This window comes from Lacerta agilis, chromosome 3 (assembly GCF_009819535.1).
Source record: "Lacerta agilis isolate rLacAgi1 chromosome 3, rLacAgi1.pri, whole genome shotgun sequence".
NCBI lineage: Eukaryota > Metazoa > Chordata > Lepidosauria > Squamata > Lacertidae > Lacerta > Lacerta agilis.
Window position 1 is genome coordinate 74405691 of NC_046314.1, and position 19716 is coordinate 74425406.

A 19716-nucleotide genomic window follows, 5' to 3' on the forward strand; every position below is an offset into this window, starting at 1 on the left:
CAGATGCCCAAAAGACCATAACACACTTTAACCTCAGTGGAGCCAATCGTAATAATAACTGTAACTCAAACACATTCAGCCATGTTTACTAACTGGGTAGGTAGTTGCGGGGATGCGGGGGTACGAAGCGCACCTATTTGCATTGCCTGCAAAAAAGCAAAACGCAATTTTTTCCTCCAAAAAGCAAAACAGTGGTTTGCCAGAGAGAGGAAAGGACACACACACACACACACACAAAAAGTGAAGACTTATTCTAGGTCAATAGACAGAACTGGAGATTGGGAATGCTCCTCCTTGCAGAAATGGAGAGAGATCGTAGTAGGCCTACTGTTGGAAACAACCCACGAGTGACTTTTCCTGCATAATCCCATTAAAACGGAACAGGAGCTTGAATGGGATGAAAATATAGTCATATAAGAAGTTATAATATTTTTTTCTCCAAGAACTGAAGTTTAGTACATGCAGTTTAGGGCGTATTCCACCCTCCCCCTTCTCCCGTCGCACCGTCATTAATACGACACAGGCATGCATGAAAACAAAGTCAATAATACACAAATATTAGTCAACTGAAGGAAATCAACCGTGCTGGAGTTGCTGTCGGAGGAGAGTCTGGGGAAGGCGGAGAGGTGCAGCCACACTTTCCTAACAGTCCCTATAACTAGTCATAGTAGAAGATTATAAAACAGCTGGAGGGCCAAGTATTGCCATGCCTGAATGTAAGGGATGACACGATTGGCTAAAAGCGGGTGAGAGTCGGGAGTCTTGGGGATTTAGTTAAAGACCCTCTGTAATAAATCGACCACTCCGGGTCAAAACAGAGAAGCTCTCCCCCCGAAGTTTAATGAGACGATGGTCCTTTAAGGGGAGGAGGAGCTAAGTAACTGACGTCATTATGCTGGTGTATGTGATCCAGGAAATAGAAGAACTCAGAGGAACCATTTTAAACAGTGCGAGGAGTTTCAATGGCGTGAACAACATCAAGAGCCGAGCGCTTCCGATGGATACGAGTTTATAAAGGTAAGAGGAAGATGTACATAATCCCAAGTAAAGTGAGGAAACTGATAGTATTCCCTCCTAGCCTTAGAGCTGCGCGTAGTGTTGTGGAAACGAGATATTATTATATTTTTTGGGTGGGAGAGTTTTGTTTCTATAAACGTGAGTGTGTGCCTTAAAATTGAGTACCTAAAATGCAGCAAAAGTTAAATCCGTGCCTCTAGGAAGTGCCGCAATTTAATTACTTTTTCTTCTAAGGAGTTCATTTACACGTTACTTTTGCAGTTACTCTCCAATATATATCTCAAGCTGAAACCCTGTTTTATTATCTGAAGCTTCTAGATCTTAAATATACATTTGTTGATAAAAGCTCCATTGAAATATGTTGAACTTTCTTCCGAGGGCATTCAGGATAGAGTTGATAGGGTGCAATTCAAAAGCCACTCATAAATGCTGTGGTAGCGTTTCTGCCATTGGATGGTTGACTTTTCACTATTTTAGTATCCTCATTACAGCTATTGATTTCAGTGAAGACTAATTCTGAATAAATGTTTTTCAGTGTAACTGTGCTGATTTGATCTGTGCAAGAGAACTTTAGCTGGTAACAAGATACTAGACTGCTCATCCATGACTTGAGCTACATTATGTTTTCCCATCCTGGTAATCCTCTTCCAGAAAAGATGCAGAAATACAATAAAGATAAATTTGTGTTTGGGCTACCTCTGCATTTCAAAGTGTTTGCTTAAAACTGATGGTGTGAATAAGATAAATAAGGATCTGCAAATGTGCATCATACAGACATACTTGTCAGGAAGCTATTATTGGATGCAGCTTGTTGTACTATATACTATGTAGCCAAAGACACCCCCTCAACTGGAGGCTGCAATTAGCAAAGGATGATTAGCCCAGCTCACTTGCCCCGCTAAAGGTTGGAATGGCTCTCCCCTGAATTCCCCTTCTCAATATTCGTGAGTTGGACTTTGACCTTTCTTCTGCTTTCCCTGAGAATGATGTGCATGCCTTGTGATATGTTACTCCCTACCATTACTTGCTAAAACAGCTTCTGCAGTTTCCACTGGAATGATATATACTGTACTGCTTCGCTGTTTCATAGTCAAACATTATCTAGGTAATGTGTGAAATGGCTATTAGGGAGAGTATAGACTTCAGTGACAGTCCCTATATAGACAACAGAAAGACCCAAAGTATGATAAGTACTATATTGTACTCAAGGAACATATATAAAAGGGTAATATGGTGCACATAGGACATTGTGCAATATACGTACACAATGGAATGCTGGTTATTCCTCTATTTAGACAGTTGGCCATTCGGAATCTTGTTGATTTAAATAGGCATGGGATTTCTCCTGAACACATCTGAATCCTTGTGCTGGATCAATAAGATACCCCTGGTTACTGGGCATTTCAGGCCCCTGAAGGACGGCCTACTACCCTATAACCTGTGCACATACTGAGATTGACAGCTGATGCCTTATCCTGGAACCTCCCATGTTCAAGAGAGTACAGGGCCTTTTCTGTTATGGTGCTCCAATTATGGAATGTTACCTCCAAAAATATTTTTTTTCACCCATTTTTCTCTTAACTTGTGTTCAGTTGTACCAGAGCTCTATGGTTTTAGTTTCAGGAGCTGTTTATTGCCATTCAAGACCCACACAGTGGGTCCTACAGAGCCTGAAGACTTCCTTAGAGTAGAGGACGGAAAAATGATGTCCCTGGACAATTTTCAAAGGACAGTCCAGAACCCGGTAACTATCTCCTGTTCTTTCCTTTTGACGTCTGTAGATTTTGACATTTCACCTTAAAGAAAGCTTGTTTTACAGAAAAAGTGAAGCGAAACTAGGCCAAAGACAAAGTGGGTGAAGAGAAAGAAGGGCTGGCAGAAGTATAGTGTCCCATGTGATTGTGGGCTGAGAGGAGAAGCTAATGGCTGGGGTGTGGGGCAAGTCTGATAGCAGCAAGTTTAATTAGAAGGAAGCCCCATGGGTTCAAAGTTACTTCCTAGTATTTAGGCTTGCAGCCTGAGAGAAGCAGCTAGAGGAGTGTGGACAAGTAGTTCTCGGAGCTCTGTGTGTACATCTATCTTTTTGGAGAAGAAAGGCACATAGGTGTGGATTAGGAATCTAGTCCAAATTAATTTGATGGCACCTCTTTGTTCTGGGACTGCTGTAGGTCCCAAGCCCATGTTGTATATGGATAATGCACCCACCAATTCCTAGAAGTGATTTCTTGTTTTACACCAGTCAGTTCAAACAAATAAGTAAGTAAGTAAGTATGCCAGCTGTCTTAGACTGTGTCCCAGCAAAGAGTTTCTCTGAACTGGCGAAACTAGTAGATCTTGCTAATTATACCCCCCCCCCCAATAAAAATTGTTCAAAACTTGCTTTTGTTGAGTCCTAGCAAGTGAAATACAGGAAAGGTTAATAATGTAAATAAACTATGTATAAATTTCATTTTTATTCTTCTCAAGCCTGAAGCATAATAATTCCATTTCCCTCTCCTTTTTATAGAGTATTCCATATGCACGGACTATAATTGGGGGTCTTTTGCCTGGAGGGCTTGTGGTCATACGTGGTTCCGTCCCAGAAGGTGCAGAAAGGTAAGAGTTCAAATAAGATATTTATAAATAGCCCTCTGGTAGGTGATGGTTGAAGGCGAGCACAGTGTTACAAACTGCTGGAAGCACTTGCTGCTTCCATATCATAGGTTTTCTGGTGGAAGTGATTGTGTTGTGAAATTACTCTCCAGAAATAATTTCAAATAATGCATGGCTTGGGAAAGTAATTGGCTTCTCCTCCTAAGTCTGGCTTATGCAATGACTGAAATGTAAGTGTATATGAAATAATGTTTATAAATGTTCACTAGATTTTTTTTGGGGGGGGGGGTATTTCTGGTAATTGCTAGTGACCTGTGCCATAGCCATGAACATACCCACTTAAAAAATAACAATAATGGCTTTCATTACATCTATGACATGGACATACACGGACTACGAAGAGCCGTTCTGTGTTTCATACACCATCTTTAGTATCAGAAGTTGAAAACTGAAACTGATGTTTGTGTTCTCATCTTGCTTGAGAGTAGTTTGGTATCTTCAGCTGTGAGTCTAGTGGCCAAGCTATGGCTAAGCCCTCTTTCAATGTGGCCATGAGCATGAGCCAAACAAACTAAGAGTTAGGTGCTCCTATTATCCAGCACAATTTTCTGGATTCATATAGCAGACATGGAATATAGAGCAAGCACCCTATTTTCACAGGTAGCCATTATGCAGCTGACTTCTCCTGCCTTAGATAGTTGTTGCATGTTGCTTATCGGAGGGTTGAATTGACCGATGTGTTTCAATTTACTGCTAGGTTCCAGATAGACTTCCAGTGTGGCAATAGCACAAAACCTCGGGCTGATGTGGCCTTTCATTTCAACCCCCGCTTCAAAAAATCTGGTTGCGTTGTTTGCAATACCCTACAGAATGAAAGATGGGGCTGGGAAGAGATAACTCACGCAATGCCTTTTGGGAAAGGAGAGCCATTTGAGATTGTTTTTATGGTTCTGCATGATAAATTCCAGGTAAGTTATTAGAAGCCGATTACTTACTTATTTAGCCAGTCTGTCATGCCCAAAAGCACAGAGGGTGCAATCCAGCCAAAATCGGGCATTGACGTCACACTGGTTTCAACAGGATTTAAGAGCTTAACTCTTCCACTGAAATTAGTAGAACTTAAGAAGTACTTAATTTTGCCTGAATTGCTCCATTTCAAACAACTTGAGAGTTTGTGGATCGGTGCTCTTTATAGCCACTGCAGGGTTTATTTTTTGTTTTTGTTTTGCTTCTAGATGAAGTTGTGTTGATGTGACTAAAACATACTGTCATGGTGAATTATAGAGTTGTAAAACATGATAGAAAAAGAGGCTGGTTTCACTGTTTTCTTGACAAGGGGTAAGCCATGCAGACTAGTTGCATGGTTCAGGTCAGGATGGCACTCTTATCTGTTGGTCTATAAGAAGCATGCAGCTAGGAAGAAGAGGTTTTCCATTTCCTGCAAGGATCCACTCTTTCCCATCTTACATGTAGAAAGCTACTGGTTTAATAGTAGTGCGTAGGTTCCAGTAAACCAGAGAGACAAGAAGTGGGAGGCAGCAATGGTTAATGAACCAACACTTGCTAGTAAGATTGTATTCAAGCATCAAAAAACTACACTTGGAGCTGAATGCAACTAACGACAAATATTTCTGCTCAGAATGTGTCTCCTATTCTCACAATTTGCCATTAGCTGTCTTCTTACCTGCACACCTGTCACTTTTTTATTTTGAAGGCATTGTTTAAGAAAATGTTCACCCATTTTTCATGAACGCACAATTCCTTCTCTTAAAAACTGCATGATCAGGGGTTTTTTTTGTGCGTTTTTTTTTTTAAACATTAACAAATGCTGCAATGGCGCCCATACATCTGCCTGATAAATTGGATGCAGTATGCTACCAAAAGGAGGGGGGGGAGAAAATGTGAAGATGATAAAGTGTCTGTACTGTAGTGTCTGAGTTTTGTGAAGTAACCAGGATTTTAGCTTTTGCTGGCAGCTGTAATTCGTAAGCTGTTTGGGTGAATGGGTGTAGTGGTGATATTCTCAAGTTGGGGTGGGGATTGCAAAGAAAGAGAAAAGTGCCAATAGCATAGGAAGCAGCCAAAAAGAGCAATGGACAATTTTCGTTAGCTGAAAATAATAGCAAACCTTTGCAGAGCTGCAGTAAGATAGATGTCATTCCTTGACAAAACCAGGACATGAAGCTCAAAACCTGGGATACAGTGCTGATTTATCACACTTCCACCTTGTGCAATTAGTATATGGAAAGATACTAGTTGTGGGCAGACACAATTTTAGAAGACATACTGTCCTTTCAGCTTTTGGGTTTGTGTTGTCCTTGGGACTCACTGCTGACAGCTCAATAACTTACATGCCAGGCTTCCAGAGCATGCAGACCAAGCATTTTGAGACAGTTGAATCAGAGAATATTGTGAAAAGTTGCATTGAGGCGCCTTATTTATTTTCAGAAATGTAAAAATGAGAAACTGCCGACATCTTTGTTGGAAGCCAGTTGCATACCAAAGTAACTTAAACTAAGATGCATTTGCATGAATAAATATAAAGTTCGGATGATAGCATATTTTCACAACTGTATGAAATAGCTGTGTGTTTTTGTTTCTATTTTTTCCTAGGTATCTGTAAATGGAAAGCACTTGTTGATCTACAAGCATAGGCTTAACCTTGAAAAAATAGATACAATTGGAATATATGGAAACGTGCAAGTCAGTAGGATAGGATTTGTGTCAAATAAGGTAAATTATTAAATAACGCAGCAACTTATTTAGGGATTGCATGCATAGATAGATAGACAGATAGATAGATTAAGGTTACCAGATTTTTTCCAATGAATCCGGGGACACTTTTCAACTTCAATGGATTTTGTATGGGGACTGATTTGTAAATCCGGGGACTGTCCCTGGTAAATGGGGACGTCTGGTAACCTTAAGATAGATAGATAGATAGATAGATAGATAGATAGTATTAAGCTTATCTTACCCTTCCTCCAAGGTGACATATTTGGTTTATTTCCCATCCCTATTTTTTCCTCGTCACAACTCTGTTAAGTAGGTTGGGTTGAAAGCTAGTGATTGGCCTAATGTCATTTGGTGAGCTTCATGGCCAAGTGTGCATCTGAACATGAGTCTCCCCAAATTCACTCCAATACTCTAACCACTGCAACAAAGTGGCTCCACATTGCCTGTCTCCATTATAGACATTTTTCTGCTTCTTACAATTCTGCAGAAGCGGTGTGTGATTTTTGGCAGAGGAATTGCCCACTGACTTGGGCAGTGAGAAATATTGTACCCTGAGCGCAGTATTTATATAACTACTAACATGAACAGTTTGGGGCCTAATGTGCCTGCATGATGTCCTCATATTGCCTATGGAGAGTCCAGAAATAATGAAGAGCCTGTTTTGCTTTTGGGGAAATGATTCCACATTCTCTCCACACAAATTGGTGTATCACTGAAGTGGCAGATATACTTGCAATGCATTAGTCAGTCTACCTCATTTGACTTTGTGCCTCTGTGGTGACCTTCTATAGAAGAAGTTGGGAGATCTTCCCCTGCTGGATCGTCTCTGCCTTGCTAATGTGTTTGAGGACCAACTTAATAAAGCAGGGGTGGGAAATCTGTGACTTTCTAGATCAGGCATAGGCAAACTCGGGCCTCCAGATGTTTTGGGACTACAACTCCCATCACCCCTAGCTAACAGGACCAGTGGTCAGGGATGTTGTAGTCCCAAAACATCTGGTGGGCCGAGTTTGCCTATGCCTGCTCTAGATGTTGCTGAACTCCAGCTCCCATCAGCCCCAGCCAGCATGGCCAGTGGTCAGGGATGTAGGAGGTTTCATCCAACAACTTACAGAGGGTCGCAGGTTCCCACCCTGTTTTATAAAGCAATGAAAAACCATCCCTCCTTGCTGATGAAACATTCACAGCTAGAAAGCTATTCAGAGATGACAGTTCATTATGTGAGTTTTCTGTGACCTGTGAGTGTTGATCTCTCAACCTGTCTTTTCTCTGCAGTCTTTGCAGGGCTCTCAGCCATCCTTGCTAGGGGCAACAAAGACAAACGCAGGAAATGTAGGTATTCTTCTTAACTGGCTAGGTTCACAGCTTTGTTCTTCTTATGTTATAGCCAAGTCTCTCTCTCTCTTTACAGCAGGAAGAAGTCCCTGATGCGTCACAGTTTGTAAGTATCAGTTGGCATGTAAACCACATTTGAAACACAATGCAAGAGTTATTAGGGAGTGGGCACAGACGAGCTTTTTCACATGACCCCTTGATGCAGAATTGTGTAGCGTCATTCTTGCTTAAGTAGCCATTCATTTTGAAATAATTTTTGTAAGGTAAATTCTTGTCTCTCCATCCCTTCACTATTTGCTAGGGTATTAATGAGAGAGTGCACACTTGATAAATTTATCCTCCTTCTTCAAGCCATGTTATGCAACTGTATTTTTCCATGGCTGCCCCAGTTGACTTCCTGCAGTAAAACATGCAAGATGTGGATGGTAGATGTGTGTCTTTCTCACCATCGTAGGACATGTGATGGGAAGCACTGTTTGGCTGCAGTTTCCCACTCTGCCTTCCTCTTCCCATGTTCACTGTGGGAGCTACAGTTGCACCTGATGGAATTGTGATTGCCACTTAAAGTTTGAATAAACCTTGTAGGGGAGTACCTCATTGAAAACACCAGTGAACGTAAGGTTTTGTGTAAACCACTTGGAGGGTTTTGTAGGCTAAGCAGTATATAACACTCTTTAAAGAAAATCAATAAGGTAATGAGAGGAAAAGCTGAGGAATTAGTAAAAGGAGAAATGTATTGTCAAAATAAAGAGGGGCAGTCCAAATGATTTCTGATCCTGTTTTATGTTTGCTTGTCATCCAAAAATGGAATGAACATTGAGGCAGGTGTAAAAACTAACTGATCACAGGATTCACGTTCCCAGAGAACTTCAGTCCATTAATTTTGGAATAATAATTGTAAGCATGGTTACATTTTCAGGTAGTTCCTTACATTGCACGACTTCATTCTCCTCTTGAGCCTGGGCGAACAATCGTCGTAAAAGGAGAAGTCAATGAAAAAGCAAATAGGTTAGTAAATCAGAGTGGCATTTGTCGTTTTTCTTAGGCTGTTTTAACATGCTGCTGTTTTTGGTCTCTCTCTCTCTGTGTATTTATAATACACTAATAGCATAATCCAAAGTATCATGGCTAAGTTCTTCTCAGAAGTATTAAGAAACAGAAACCTACATGCTCTGGATAAAACATAGCACCCGCCTTGGAACCCTTTCCTTGTATTTCTGATTTATTTTGCTTTTGAAAATGTTTTTGTCGGTCTTTGGACTGAAAGAATGTGTGTGTAAATAAAAGAAGTCATCAAAAAAATTTGCAAGTTCTAATCAGAACATTTCTTGTCACCAATTGTTGTAAACCACAATAGTGGTACTTTCTGACTTCTTTCAGTAATTCCCACCGCTGTCCAGTATGATAGTGATGCTGCAGTAGTTTAACATTACTATTTTGTTCACAGCTTTGCCATTAACCTTAAGGCCAGTGACTCAAATGACATTGCTCTGCATCTGAATCCCCGAATAAGAGAGAAAGCTTTTGTGAGAAATTCCTACCTAGACAGCAGCTGGGGAGAAGAAGAAAAGCAGATCCCTCATTTTCCTTTCAGTCCAGGAATGTACTTTGAGGTAACTAATTAAACAAATACAGACCAGTAGTGATCTGCCGCAATACCTGCAATGCAGATGTTTGCAAGGGATGAAAAAATGGTGTTGGACTGGGTAGAGGAGAATATGGTGTAACGTTAGTTCTCCCACAGAGACTAAACTGTGGCCCTCCAAAATGATTTTGGATTTGAACTCCCATCATCAGAGAATCCCAACAGTTCTAGACAGTTATGAGTACTTTCTGCCATATTTATTTCTCTGGAGCATGTACCATGGACATGCAGAATTTGGTAGCTGATTATCATAGATGGCAGGGACATGTTTGAAGTTGCAGGATGATTCAAGTAGAAATGCACTATGCCCAGTGGCTCAGGCAAGAATGGTGATGTTCTGGAAGCTATACCTCCTTTGCCCTGATCATGGAATATTTTTGTAAGGACTGACCTATGATGGGATTGACTAGGCTCTCACCACAGATGATGATGATAATAATATAATTATAAATAATACAAACAAACAAATAAATAATCCATCCCATCTGGCTGGGTTTCCCCAGCCACTCTGGGTGGCTTCCAACAGAATATTAAAATACAATAATCTATTAAACATTAAAAGCTTCCCTAAACAGGGCTGCCTTCAGCCTCGGTCTGTGCATCAACTTAATACAGCACAAGCAGCTGTTTATGTCACAGCAGTTGAAGCAGTGTGGCAGATAGGACCTTTAGCTGTCCATGGAGGCACAGGTTAATTGTGTCCAGGGCAGCTGTCTTCCAGCTCCATCTGGTACGCCGGCTGAGACCCTACCTGCCCGCAGACTGTCTCGCCAGAGTGGTACATGCTCTGGCAATGCGCTCTATGTGGGGCTACCTTTGAAGGTGACCCGGAAACTGCAATTAATCCAGAACGCGGCAGCTAGACTGGTGACTGGGAGTGGCCGCCGGGACCACATAACACCGGTCCTGAGAGATCTACATTGGCTCCCAGTATGTTTCCGAGCACAATTCAAAGTGTTGGTGCTGATCTTTAAAGCCCTAAACGGCCTCGGTCCTGTATACCTGAAGGAGCGTCTCCACCCCCATCATTCAGCCCGGACACTGAGATCCAGCACCAAGGGCCTTCTGGTGGTTCCCTCACTGCGAGAAGCAAAACTACAGGGAACCAGGCAGAGGGCCTTCTCGGTAGTGGCGCCCGCCCTGTGGAACGCCCTCCCATCAGAAGTCAAGGGTATAAACAACTACCTGACATTCAGAAAATACCTGAAGGCAGCCCTGTTTAGGGAAGTTTTTAAACTGTGATATTTTAAATGTATTTTAATATTTGATGGAAGCCGCCCATAGTGGCCGGGGAGACCCAGCCAGATGGGCGGGGTACAAATAATAAATTATTATTATTATTATTATTATTATTATTATTATTATTATTCGCATATTCTCCTCCTCTTGCCTGCAAGGCTGCTAGGTAGCTCACAGAGGTGCAGCACAAGGAGAGATTGTAGCTTCAGCACACATCATCCTATAAAGTTAGTCTTAAAAGTTTCTATTTCTGAACATGTTCCGAAACTATTTGAGTATTACGGTTGCGAACTATCCTACCTTGTAAATGATTCCTCAGACTACATGGCCATCCTTAGTTGTTGGGTAGGTTGTAGTCTTCCCCTTGCAGATGCTCCTATCCTACACCCCCCCCAACTTTGAATGTTTTTAATTTAACTAAGTATGTCAAATATCTTTAACTTTCAGTTGATAATACTCTGCAAGGCCCATGAGTACAACATTGCAATCAACGGTGTGCACGCCATAGAGTACAAACACCGGTTCAAACAACTTGGAAAGATCAGCATCCTGGAAATCCATGGGGACCTTCGACTGCTGGATGTGAGGAGCTGGTAACCGTGATGCAGTACGTGTGTGTTACTTTCAAAGTGATTTTAGAAAGGTCTCCTTGAATCCCTTCCTCTAATCTTGAGGACATTGAGCAGCATTAAACTTGATCCATCTACCGCAGCAAAAATATATATACTGGATGCAGATTGCTTACAAAAACCTTTCTGTATTTGTCCATGGAAATCAACTGACATATCTAAAAACTAACCATAGCTTGCAGAATAAACATACTGTTGATTCACAGTGTAATACTAAGTTATAAATAGTTACCAGCTGTTGCTACTAAAATTGTGTATGCTAAATTCAACTAGTGAATTTGAAGACTATATTGTTAAGCAAACTCTGCTGCTGGTAATGGAAGGTACGGCAGATTCAAAAGAACTCTTATGTTCTTACCTTTCTCATGCTTTTAGAACATTTCTAGAAATTATATCCAGTATATACTCTTAACTGGTTGCACTGTACTGGAAAATACATATTCTCGTGAAGGGCACCATTATTAGCCTGAATTGTTAGGTGTTTTTCTTCACAAAAACATGACTAAAATGGAGAAGTTCCTATTTTGTTGTACCAGATAAGTGTTTGGGGTTTAGGGCTAGGGATTAGAGACAAAGGGTCCACTTTTTCTCTCAGCTGAATAGCTCTGAAGGGCACAGAATTAAAATTTTACTTCTGTGAAGCTATGTAGAGAAAATTAGATACCATGACTTCCAAAATTCTTTTTCTTTTTAAAAAATGAACTATAATGACCTGTTGCAGTGGCAGGGAAACTGTGGTCCTCCCAGCTGTCGTTGGACTTGATCTCAAGGCAGCATGGCCAATAGGAATGGGGAGGTATAGTCAAACAAGTGGAGGCCCATGGGTGCCCCTTCCCTGGTCTACCTGAAACCTTTTATTTTAACAATGCACCAGCAGAGATTAGGTCACTGAGAGATAAGCCCAAGTAGTGAGTGAAGTTTCCTCTTCAGCTCCACCAACTTGGCAGTAGACTTTATTTAAAGAGCTAGGCCAGGACAGTGTTAAGTTTCCTCATGGGGGTTGAGGCAAGAGCTAGATTTATTGCAGAGTTTGGATCAAGGATCAGCTGTCAAAGCTGCCTGTCAGCAGTAGGACGTGTCTGGATGTAATATAGAAGAGTTTTTACTTCAGGCACAAAGTTGGGTGATGTGAAGTTTTCACCTCACACTTTCCTAATGTGAAGAACGCATCCAGTTTACGCAAGCCAGAGAAAGGATAAATGCCAAGTGTCCAACCATTTATAAATGAATGTTTTTTAATCTCACAATTCAGAGTTGAAAAAAATGTATACAATTAAAATTCTTGTTTAACATTAAAAAAGTGTTCATCGTTTATGTTTACATATTATTGAGAATGATGAAAAGAAAGAGACAATGGATAGTCTTAGAAGTAACTCTGCAGTGGTTCTCCAAGAATAACCTCGAGCTGCTGAATTGTCTTCTGGCACTGGTGTTCCACTTCTTCACATTCATCTGGGGGAGGAGGGGACAGACAAACAACAACATAGTAACTATGAAGTCACTGGCAAAAAGGAACTCAATAGTTTCATCCATTATGAAACACTAAAACAGGAGTGTGCAGCTATCTCTGGCCCGCCCGTCATTCCTGAGCATTGGCCATGTTGGTTGGAGGAGATGGGAATTGGGAGCCACTAACTTCCCTCCCCAATGAAAGAGGCTCTGGAAGCCTCCCCAGAGCCCATTAAGGGTGCGTTTAATTTATGCAACTGCAGCTGGCCAGTTGCCAAGCACATAAAGTTTTCACCGTGTATGTTAAATGCGCACAAGTTGACAAATGCTAAACCAGGGATTGTGGTTCATTTCTTCCTAGCACTAGTGGGGAGAAGGAAAACAGGCCATCAAGTCACAAACCACTGTGGAACCTAAATGTGCAAACAGACTCAAGCATTTTCTATTAGGGCATATGGACTATCCTAAACTCCACTGAGGAAGGGTGCAAAAAGTGCAGCAACAGCTTCATTTAAAGTAGACTCCCAAGTAGAAATTCTCACAGTGACAATAATATATGCTACATTACCTTCCATAAGCTCTGCCAAGAAAGGAATAGACTCTGGAAGTAGCACCATGTAGTTCTCTCTTATTTTTTGTGCGAGTTCTAGCAAAGTTAACAAGGCAGCAAATCGGACCTAAAAGAAAAAGAGAGCAGCCAGTAGTATCACAGTGGGGTATGTTACTGCATTTGAACACCAAATTTCTCAAGAGGAAATGCTAAGCATAACAAGTTTCTGTGCACAAATTCAGAATCGCAGCTTTGCTGAAGTTGTCATCCACCACAAAGCAGTCTGCTCCCTTGCTTTAGTCACATGTTTTAGTAAATGTGTCCTACTGGCAGTTCAAGTTAAACCTACAAAGTTGTATCTAATGGTTGTGCAAGAAGAAGCAGAAAGCAGTTTGCGATAGCAATGTGTCCCTCTACGTGCACTTGAATTAAGTCTTGTCACATGTAAAAGCCTCTACAGACTCTGTGAAGGATAAATGCCTGTGTTGCATGGAGCTGCAGTGCAAGCAGGGAACTGTCCGAAATCAACTGCGTACCACTGACAGTCACCTGCCTTCTTAGTCACATCAGGGTGACTTACCGGTAAATGGGATATTATTGTATGACCCAACTCCGCCACATACCTTGGGTGATGCATGCCTCATCTTCAGCAAAATCTGATAGTTCAGTGGCTTCCACAGAGAGTCATCTGCCATTGCAACTGCAAACTGAGCTATGCATGGGATCAAGTGAGTTGTCACTCTCTCCTGGAACCTCTCTTCTCCCCCAAGCATGTTTTCCAGCTATTTAGAGAAAACAAATCACATGCACATAAAAGTGAAATAATTTATTTCCAACCCCCCCCCCCAAGTTACAATATTGTGATAGCTTGCTTCCCTAGATTCCTTGCCAGTCACCTACAGTTTCTAGAAAACTTTGACACCTCTTCCTTGACATCTGTGTCAACTAATGCACCACCCCTGGCTGCATTTAATAGGAAGAAAAAATGGGACTAAGCAAGAACGTTGCCATGGATTGGTTGAACGCAGAGGAATGGTGGGAGGAACCAGCTGGGGAACCTCCAAAGGAAGAAGGCTCAGAGCCGGGGGGGGGGGGAGTGGTGGTTGGACAACAATGAGTGGACAGAAGGAGAAGACTGGGAAGAGGTGTCAGAAACGGAAGGGGTAACGGCTTAGTGAGGTGGGAGAGTTTGTAGCAGGGAGAAGTCCCGAATCGGAGGCAGAAGCTGAAGTAGGAGAGTGGGATAGGGGAGGCTATGAGGCAGAGATGAGTCCAGTTGGTGAAGAGGCACAGACCGCTGCTGTAACCAGAACCAGATGAGGCATGAAAGGGGTGCAGAAAAGTTTGGCTGCACGCAGGCACAGTCTCTGATTGCTTAGGAAAAGCTCTGGTGAGGTGGTGGGGACTCTCAGTCTCGGCAACTTATGTTCATGGAGGAAGACTGCCGGGAATGAGTTCTGCTCATTAGGCATGACACTCAACCAAGTCTGTGGAGGTTATGTTTTTGATAATAAAGAGTTAATTCCATCTCTGAACTCTGTGTTTACTGACCGGCGAATTCCTGTGACGGATGCTATGGGCATGGCTTAAACTTGGTACAGTGGTACCTCGCAAGACGAAAGGGTTTTGCGATTTTTTAGGTGACTCGCAAAACGAAATTTTCTATGGCCATGACTCGCAAAACGAGGCATTCGTCTTGCGCGGTACCACTGTACAGTAAGAAGAACCGCTCTCAATCTCGCTGCCGGGCTCAGGCTTGGGCTGGGCCCGCGGGGAGGGGGCGCTCTCCCCACTCGCTCGGTGCAGGCGGCAGGAGGCTCTGGCTGGGCCCAGCCAGGCCCAATCCCCCCCTGCTGCTGTCGGCCCAGAACACTTGGCTTCTCCCTGACTGCGGCCTCGCTCCCCACACCCGGCTTCCTCCCGCCGCCGCTCACTCACCGCTCTCAATCTCGCCGCCCTTCTTGGCCGTGGCCACGTTGCCCATGGCCAGGCGGAGGAACGCATTAATTAAATTTCAATGCATTCCTATGGAAAACCGTGCTTCGCAAGACGAAATTTCCGCAAAACGTAACGACTTGCGGAACGAATTAATTTCGTCTTGCGAGGTACCACTGTATAGTGCTTTGACAACAATGGAAAATTATGAAGCAGCCAAAGTCCCCCCCTTCATGTCCATATGTCTGTTAGTTGAACAATCATTAAATATATGATGTATAAAAGGGAAGACATTTAAAGGTACCAAACAAAAATGTCTGCAGTGCCCAACAGTTAAGCAAAAATACATTTATCAATACCTGATTGACCAAAGGCATCATCAATGTTTCTGCTCTCTCTTTGCTCACAAAATGATGGGAATCAAAGAGGAAGATTTTGTGGAGACAATCAAGGATGAACTGTAGCAATAAACAGCTCTTTTCAGTGTTGTTCTCAGAGTCAAAGAAAGCTTCCTCTGCATCTGCAAAAAATGACAAGAGACTGAAATGAGGCGCCATTGGCATTGCTTAAGTACCAAAGTAACGCTTCCTGTGGCTACAATTTGCACAAGCCTCATTAGGAGAACATCACATGACATTAGCTGTATGGGCAGGCCAAGGTTAAAATTGCTAATTTATTCACTATACAGATATAAGCAACATCCAACCTCTGATGACTTGTTATGGCAAAACTATTGTGACCCACAGTGCGTGATAGTGTGCCAGTGTTGTAGCTGGCTTCTAGTATATTATCCAGTGCATCAAGTTCCTGGTAATTACAACAGTAATTTGGAAAAAGCACACTTCTCAGGTTGCCATGGGACAGGAGACATCTACCTAGAGGGGCTGCATCCTCTGATTCAACTACGGCAGGTAGATATGATTTTAATGTGCTTTCCCTCTTCCAGTTCTTTCTGCCCTTGCTCAAAGCAGATGTGGTCTTCTCTTCCTTTTGAGCATAAACATTATTTTTGAAAATGCACACGTTTCTAGTGCTTAAGGCTGGCTAAAGACTCAGTAGGTTGGGGAATGGTCAGGAAAGGAATAGTATTTCAACTCTCCACAGCTTCCTATCCGTCCCTACAGATCCTAGTCCTAAGTAATATCTTTCTAGGCTATTTGGCAATTTCTCATGAGTTTCATTCCAGAGATATATATGAAAATTATGACAAGGTGTTTAAAATAGTAAAAGTGGCACTGCCAAATACAAGGCCGAACATGTAACACTTGCATAGCTTTTGTAATTCCTGTGATGTATTCTGCTTCAATAATTTTGACTTTCCAGGCTGGGAAATCCTGGTTTTCGACTTGCAAAAAACTACTGAGTGTGAGCGTAGCAAAAAAGAAGAAGAGAAAAATACCAAAACGAATTAAAATGAGCGGTATTTTATTTACTGCATTCCAGAGTGTCTTCTTCCTACCTGTTTGGGAAGTATTGATCTGGTTCAGTGTGTCAGCAAATGGCTTCACTAAATGGCCAGCAAAGAGAGTGAACAGTCCTTTTAGCTGCTCGGCAATGCAATCTGCCAGTCGGCAGAAAGTCAGCTGCCTGTCCCGAGAGGCACCCTCAGTTTTGGCCCAGTCAAAGAGCTGAAACAGAGAGAGGAATTTCAGTTTAATAATAATAATAATAATAATAATAATAATAATAATAATAATAATAGCCTGGGCGGCTTATAAATGGCTAAGAACACCCACCTTGAAGAAGAATGGTCTAAAAGACATTTCAGAAAGCTTCATAACCATGCTGATTAAGCACTTAATAATATGAGCCTCTGTCTTCCCAATGTTCTCCAGGTCATCCTAGATGAAAACCGACAGTACCAATCAACACTACAATACTCACTTAATAGTCTATTGTTGAGATACAATGTAGTGAGAGTGGGCTTCCACTTATGCAACAGGGCCTATCTTTTTCTCTGCTCCCCACCCCCTCTGCACTTCCAAAAAATCTTTACCAGAGAGTTGCAGGACCCTCCGGATCAGCTCAGGGGGCTGGAAGGCACAGCAAGGCCTGTTGCTTAAGTGAATTTCCATTGTGCAAGCAGACTGCCACAACTGGATCTCATCTTGTGTCTTTACTATACTTAATATTAAGTACACACTTAAAAAAACAACAACCAACAACAGTAATTGGCCATTATGTGACCATCTCTAAACATGGAGAATCAGTGGGTGCAATCCTGCACACAGTTGGGCTTCTTAAATTAGTCAATTACTGAGACTGGGTGCAGAACTGTGGCCAGAGCAATCAAAATAAAAGCTGAATACATCATGTATTCATGCAATTATTATACTTTTGCATGTTCCCCAAAGACCTTCCATACACCACCTGAGAATGCTCAGCTCTGAAGTCCAAGGCCTTCAAGAAAAACGATGTTAGCTCAGACTGATGGGCAGCAAGCGAGTCTTTTTCTAAAATTACGATATGCTCCTTCAGAATATCCATAAGTGCACCTATATTGTTCTAGAAAACAAAACAAAACCAAGTTTTGTTTAGACATATATTTAAATCGGGACAAAACCTATTTTCTAAAATAATAGAAATAAATAAACATGGAAAAGGAATTTTCTTTCCGGAACATGTTTTCATCAGTATAGCAACATTCAGTATGAAAATGTTAGAACTAGAGGCTTCTTAGGCGACTAGCAAGTATGAAATGTTTGCCCTTATTTAAGATAATGGTGGTCCATCAGCTTTCATAGTCCTTTAGAGCCTCTGGAAAGTAAAACCAGATCTTCGCAGATAGAATTCCCCCTCCTTAAACGTGAAGTCGCTTGGTTTCAAAACTGCAGTATAAAACAGTTTTTTGGTTTAATATAAAATATGTCTACGTTTGTAAGTTTTATGTTGTGAACTGCCCTGAGATCTACGGATGAAGGGTGGCATACAAATTTAATAAATCAGCATCAGCATCATTTACTTAAGTGAAGAAGCAGAACACATCTAACCTTAGAAACAACTGCAATTTCACCGTAACATTTCGTAACTGCTGGCAGAAGGACTCTCGGCGGAAGTGTCGTTGCCAGGGTGTTTTTCAGAGACGTCACACGTAGATTAACATGAGATGAAGGGCCCATTTCAACGGCAATTCTTTCCAAACGGACCACCTAACGGGCAGCAAATGTACAGATCTAATTAGCTGCCAGAGAAGCAGCACAGAAGATGTTGCTTGAGCAGTTCGTAATTCCTCATAAACTGAAGGAAGACATAAGACCCACCTGCAGCAAAATATCCTGCAGATACGGACTGAGAAAGCATGGCAAGGTTTCCACAACCTTCAATAGAGCCGTCACAGAGCTAAGCAAGTAAATTTCATTGGCAACGAGCTTCTTTTTGTGTTTTAGTATTTTCAGCAATGCTGGCATTAGCCTGTAAGTAACATATAGAGAAGATTAATTCACTCATTTCCAAACAGGTTGCTCTCCAGAATTTTTTTTTTTACCATCTTTCTACAGTTTTGAACTCAAATATATTTCACCACTGGCTGTTTTAAAAGCAGTTATTCAACTTTGAGTTCCCAGATGTTGACAGACTTATAAGTTGCCATGTAATTGCTAAATTTTGTCCCTAAGTCAAATTGTGCTTCAGCCGTCCCTATCTCTCATTACTCTCAGCTTTTAAGCTCAAGTATCTGCAATATGAGCATAAAATTCCCTGGCCTACCTTGCAGGGCTCCTTCAAATATTACTGAAATAATGGACATAATATGTTTTGAATATTCTAAAGTCCTATATAAACGCTAGATGCATTATTTACTGTACAAGTTGAAATTGCTACCTCGGTAGGTGAGGTATGGCCTGTGCTTTAAGCACACAGGTGACCCCAGCTGCACAGAGCAAAGCACTTCCTACGACGTTTCTCTCTTCCCTTTCTGAAGAAATCACATCGATGGCGGTTTTCAGCACAGGCACAAATGGCTCGTGCCTTTCTGGGCCAAAACTCTTGCACAGCAGCTTCAGGCTGAACAACGCCGTCTGCCTGTTGATCGCCTGCTCTGGCTCCTCGCTGGCCTCACTTGTATCATGCCGCACAACTGCGAGGAGATGGGGAACCAATTCTAACAGCAGCTCAACCTGAAAAACAGAATTAGGCAGGCAAATCAATATTGACTAGGATTTCAGAGCCAAGTAAGGTATCATTGCTCCAAAGGCACAAATAAAGGATGGACTGGCAACTTTAATATCCCACTTTCAAAGCCGAACTATACACAAACATCTTTCCTTTCCCTTACAAGGCCTGTGAAATGCTTTTCTCCGAATCCTTGGCCCTCTTTGTCTTTATGCCATTTTTTTAAGAGCACAGGGGTAGGGAGGGGATTTGGTTATTTGAGACAGCAAATTCCTATGATAAGCGGGAAAAGAATCAGTGAGAAGAATGGGGTTTACTTGTGATTGCTGCCACTGTGTGCGTTGTTGCAGCTTATTGTTCAAGAGGTCCATGGTTTTACGTCTCACAGAAGGCAGCTGGTTGGCCATCAGGCCTTGGATGACGGGGATGAAGGTTTCCGTTGGCATCAAGGCATTGACCTGGAAAGGAAGAAAGTAGCA

At 42.0% G+C, this 19716-nt stretch overlaps 2 protein-coding genes across 5 annotated transcripts in view; one reads left to right on the top strand and one right to left on the bottom strand.

Annotated features, from left to right (window-relative positions):
- The first annotated feature begins 892 nt into the window (after positions 1-892).
- On the top strand, positions 893-11462 carry LGALS8 (galectin 8). Of its 4 annotated transcripts, none has more exons than XM_033144331.1 (10): positions 893-1017; positions 2635-2761; positions 3524-3612; positions 4367-4577; positions 6223-6342; positions 7621-7677; positions 7757-7786; positions 8600-8688; positions 9128-9293; positions 11012-11462. In XM_033144331.1, exons 2-10 carry the CDS (start codon positions 2720-2722, stop codon positions 11159-11161), a joined length of 954 nt encoding a protein of 317 aa, XP_033000222.1. In that variant the 5' UTR covers positions 893-1017; positions 2635-2719; the 3' UTR covers positions 11162-11462. The 4 variants fall into 4 exon arrangements, with proteins under 4 accessions (XP_033000222.1, XP_033000223.1, XP_033000224.1 ...); XM_033144332.1 differs by having other exon boundaries at positions 7760-7786; XM_033144333.1 differs by lacking the exon at positions 7621-7677.
- A 944-nt stretch (positions 11463-12406) lies between these two features.
- HEATR1 (HEAT repeat containing 1) overlaps positions 12407-19716 on the bottom strand; it is a 38393-nt gene continuing 31083 nt past the window's right edge. The window contains exons 35-45 of the mRNA XM_033144335.1: positions 19555-19695; positions 18947-19242; positions 18388-18538; positions 18118-18276; positions 17498-17632; positions 16864-16968; positions 16587-16755; positions 15487-15647; positions 13816-13974; positions 13211-13319; positions 12407-12645 (exon numbers count right to left, since the gene is read on the bottom strand). Coding sequence (XP_033000226.1) covers positions 12557-12645; positions 13211-13319; positions 13816-13974; positions 15487-15647; positions 16587-16755; positions 16864-16968; positions 17498-17632; positions 18118-18276; positions 18388-18538; positions 18947-19242; positions 19555-19695 — 1674 coding nt within the window. The 3' untranslated portion in view covers positions 12407-12556. The remainder of the gene's footprint in view (positions 12646-13210; positions 13320-13815; positions 13975-15486; positions 15648-16586; positions 16756-16863; positions 16969-17497; positions 17633-18117; positions 18277-18387; positions 18539-18946; positions 19243-19554; positions 19696-19716) is intronic.

Coding starts and splice junctions, on each gene's coding strand:
- LGALS8 (XM_033144331.1), top strand. CDS start 2,720: ATGATGTCCCTGGACAATTTTCAAAGGACAGTCCAGAACCCG. Junction 6,343..7,620: donor TAGGATTTGTGTCAAATAAG/GTAAATTATTAA, acceptor TTTTCTCTGCAG/TCTTTGCAGGGCTCTCAGCC. Junction 9,294..11,011: donor GTCCAGGAATGTACTTTGAG/GTAACTAATTAA, acceptor TTTAACTTTCAG/TTGATAATACTCTGCAAGGC.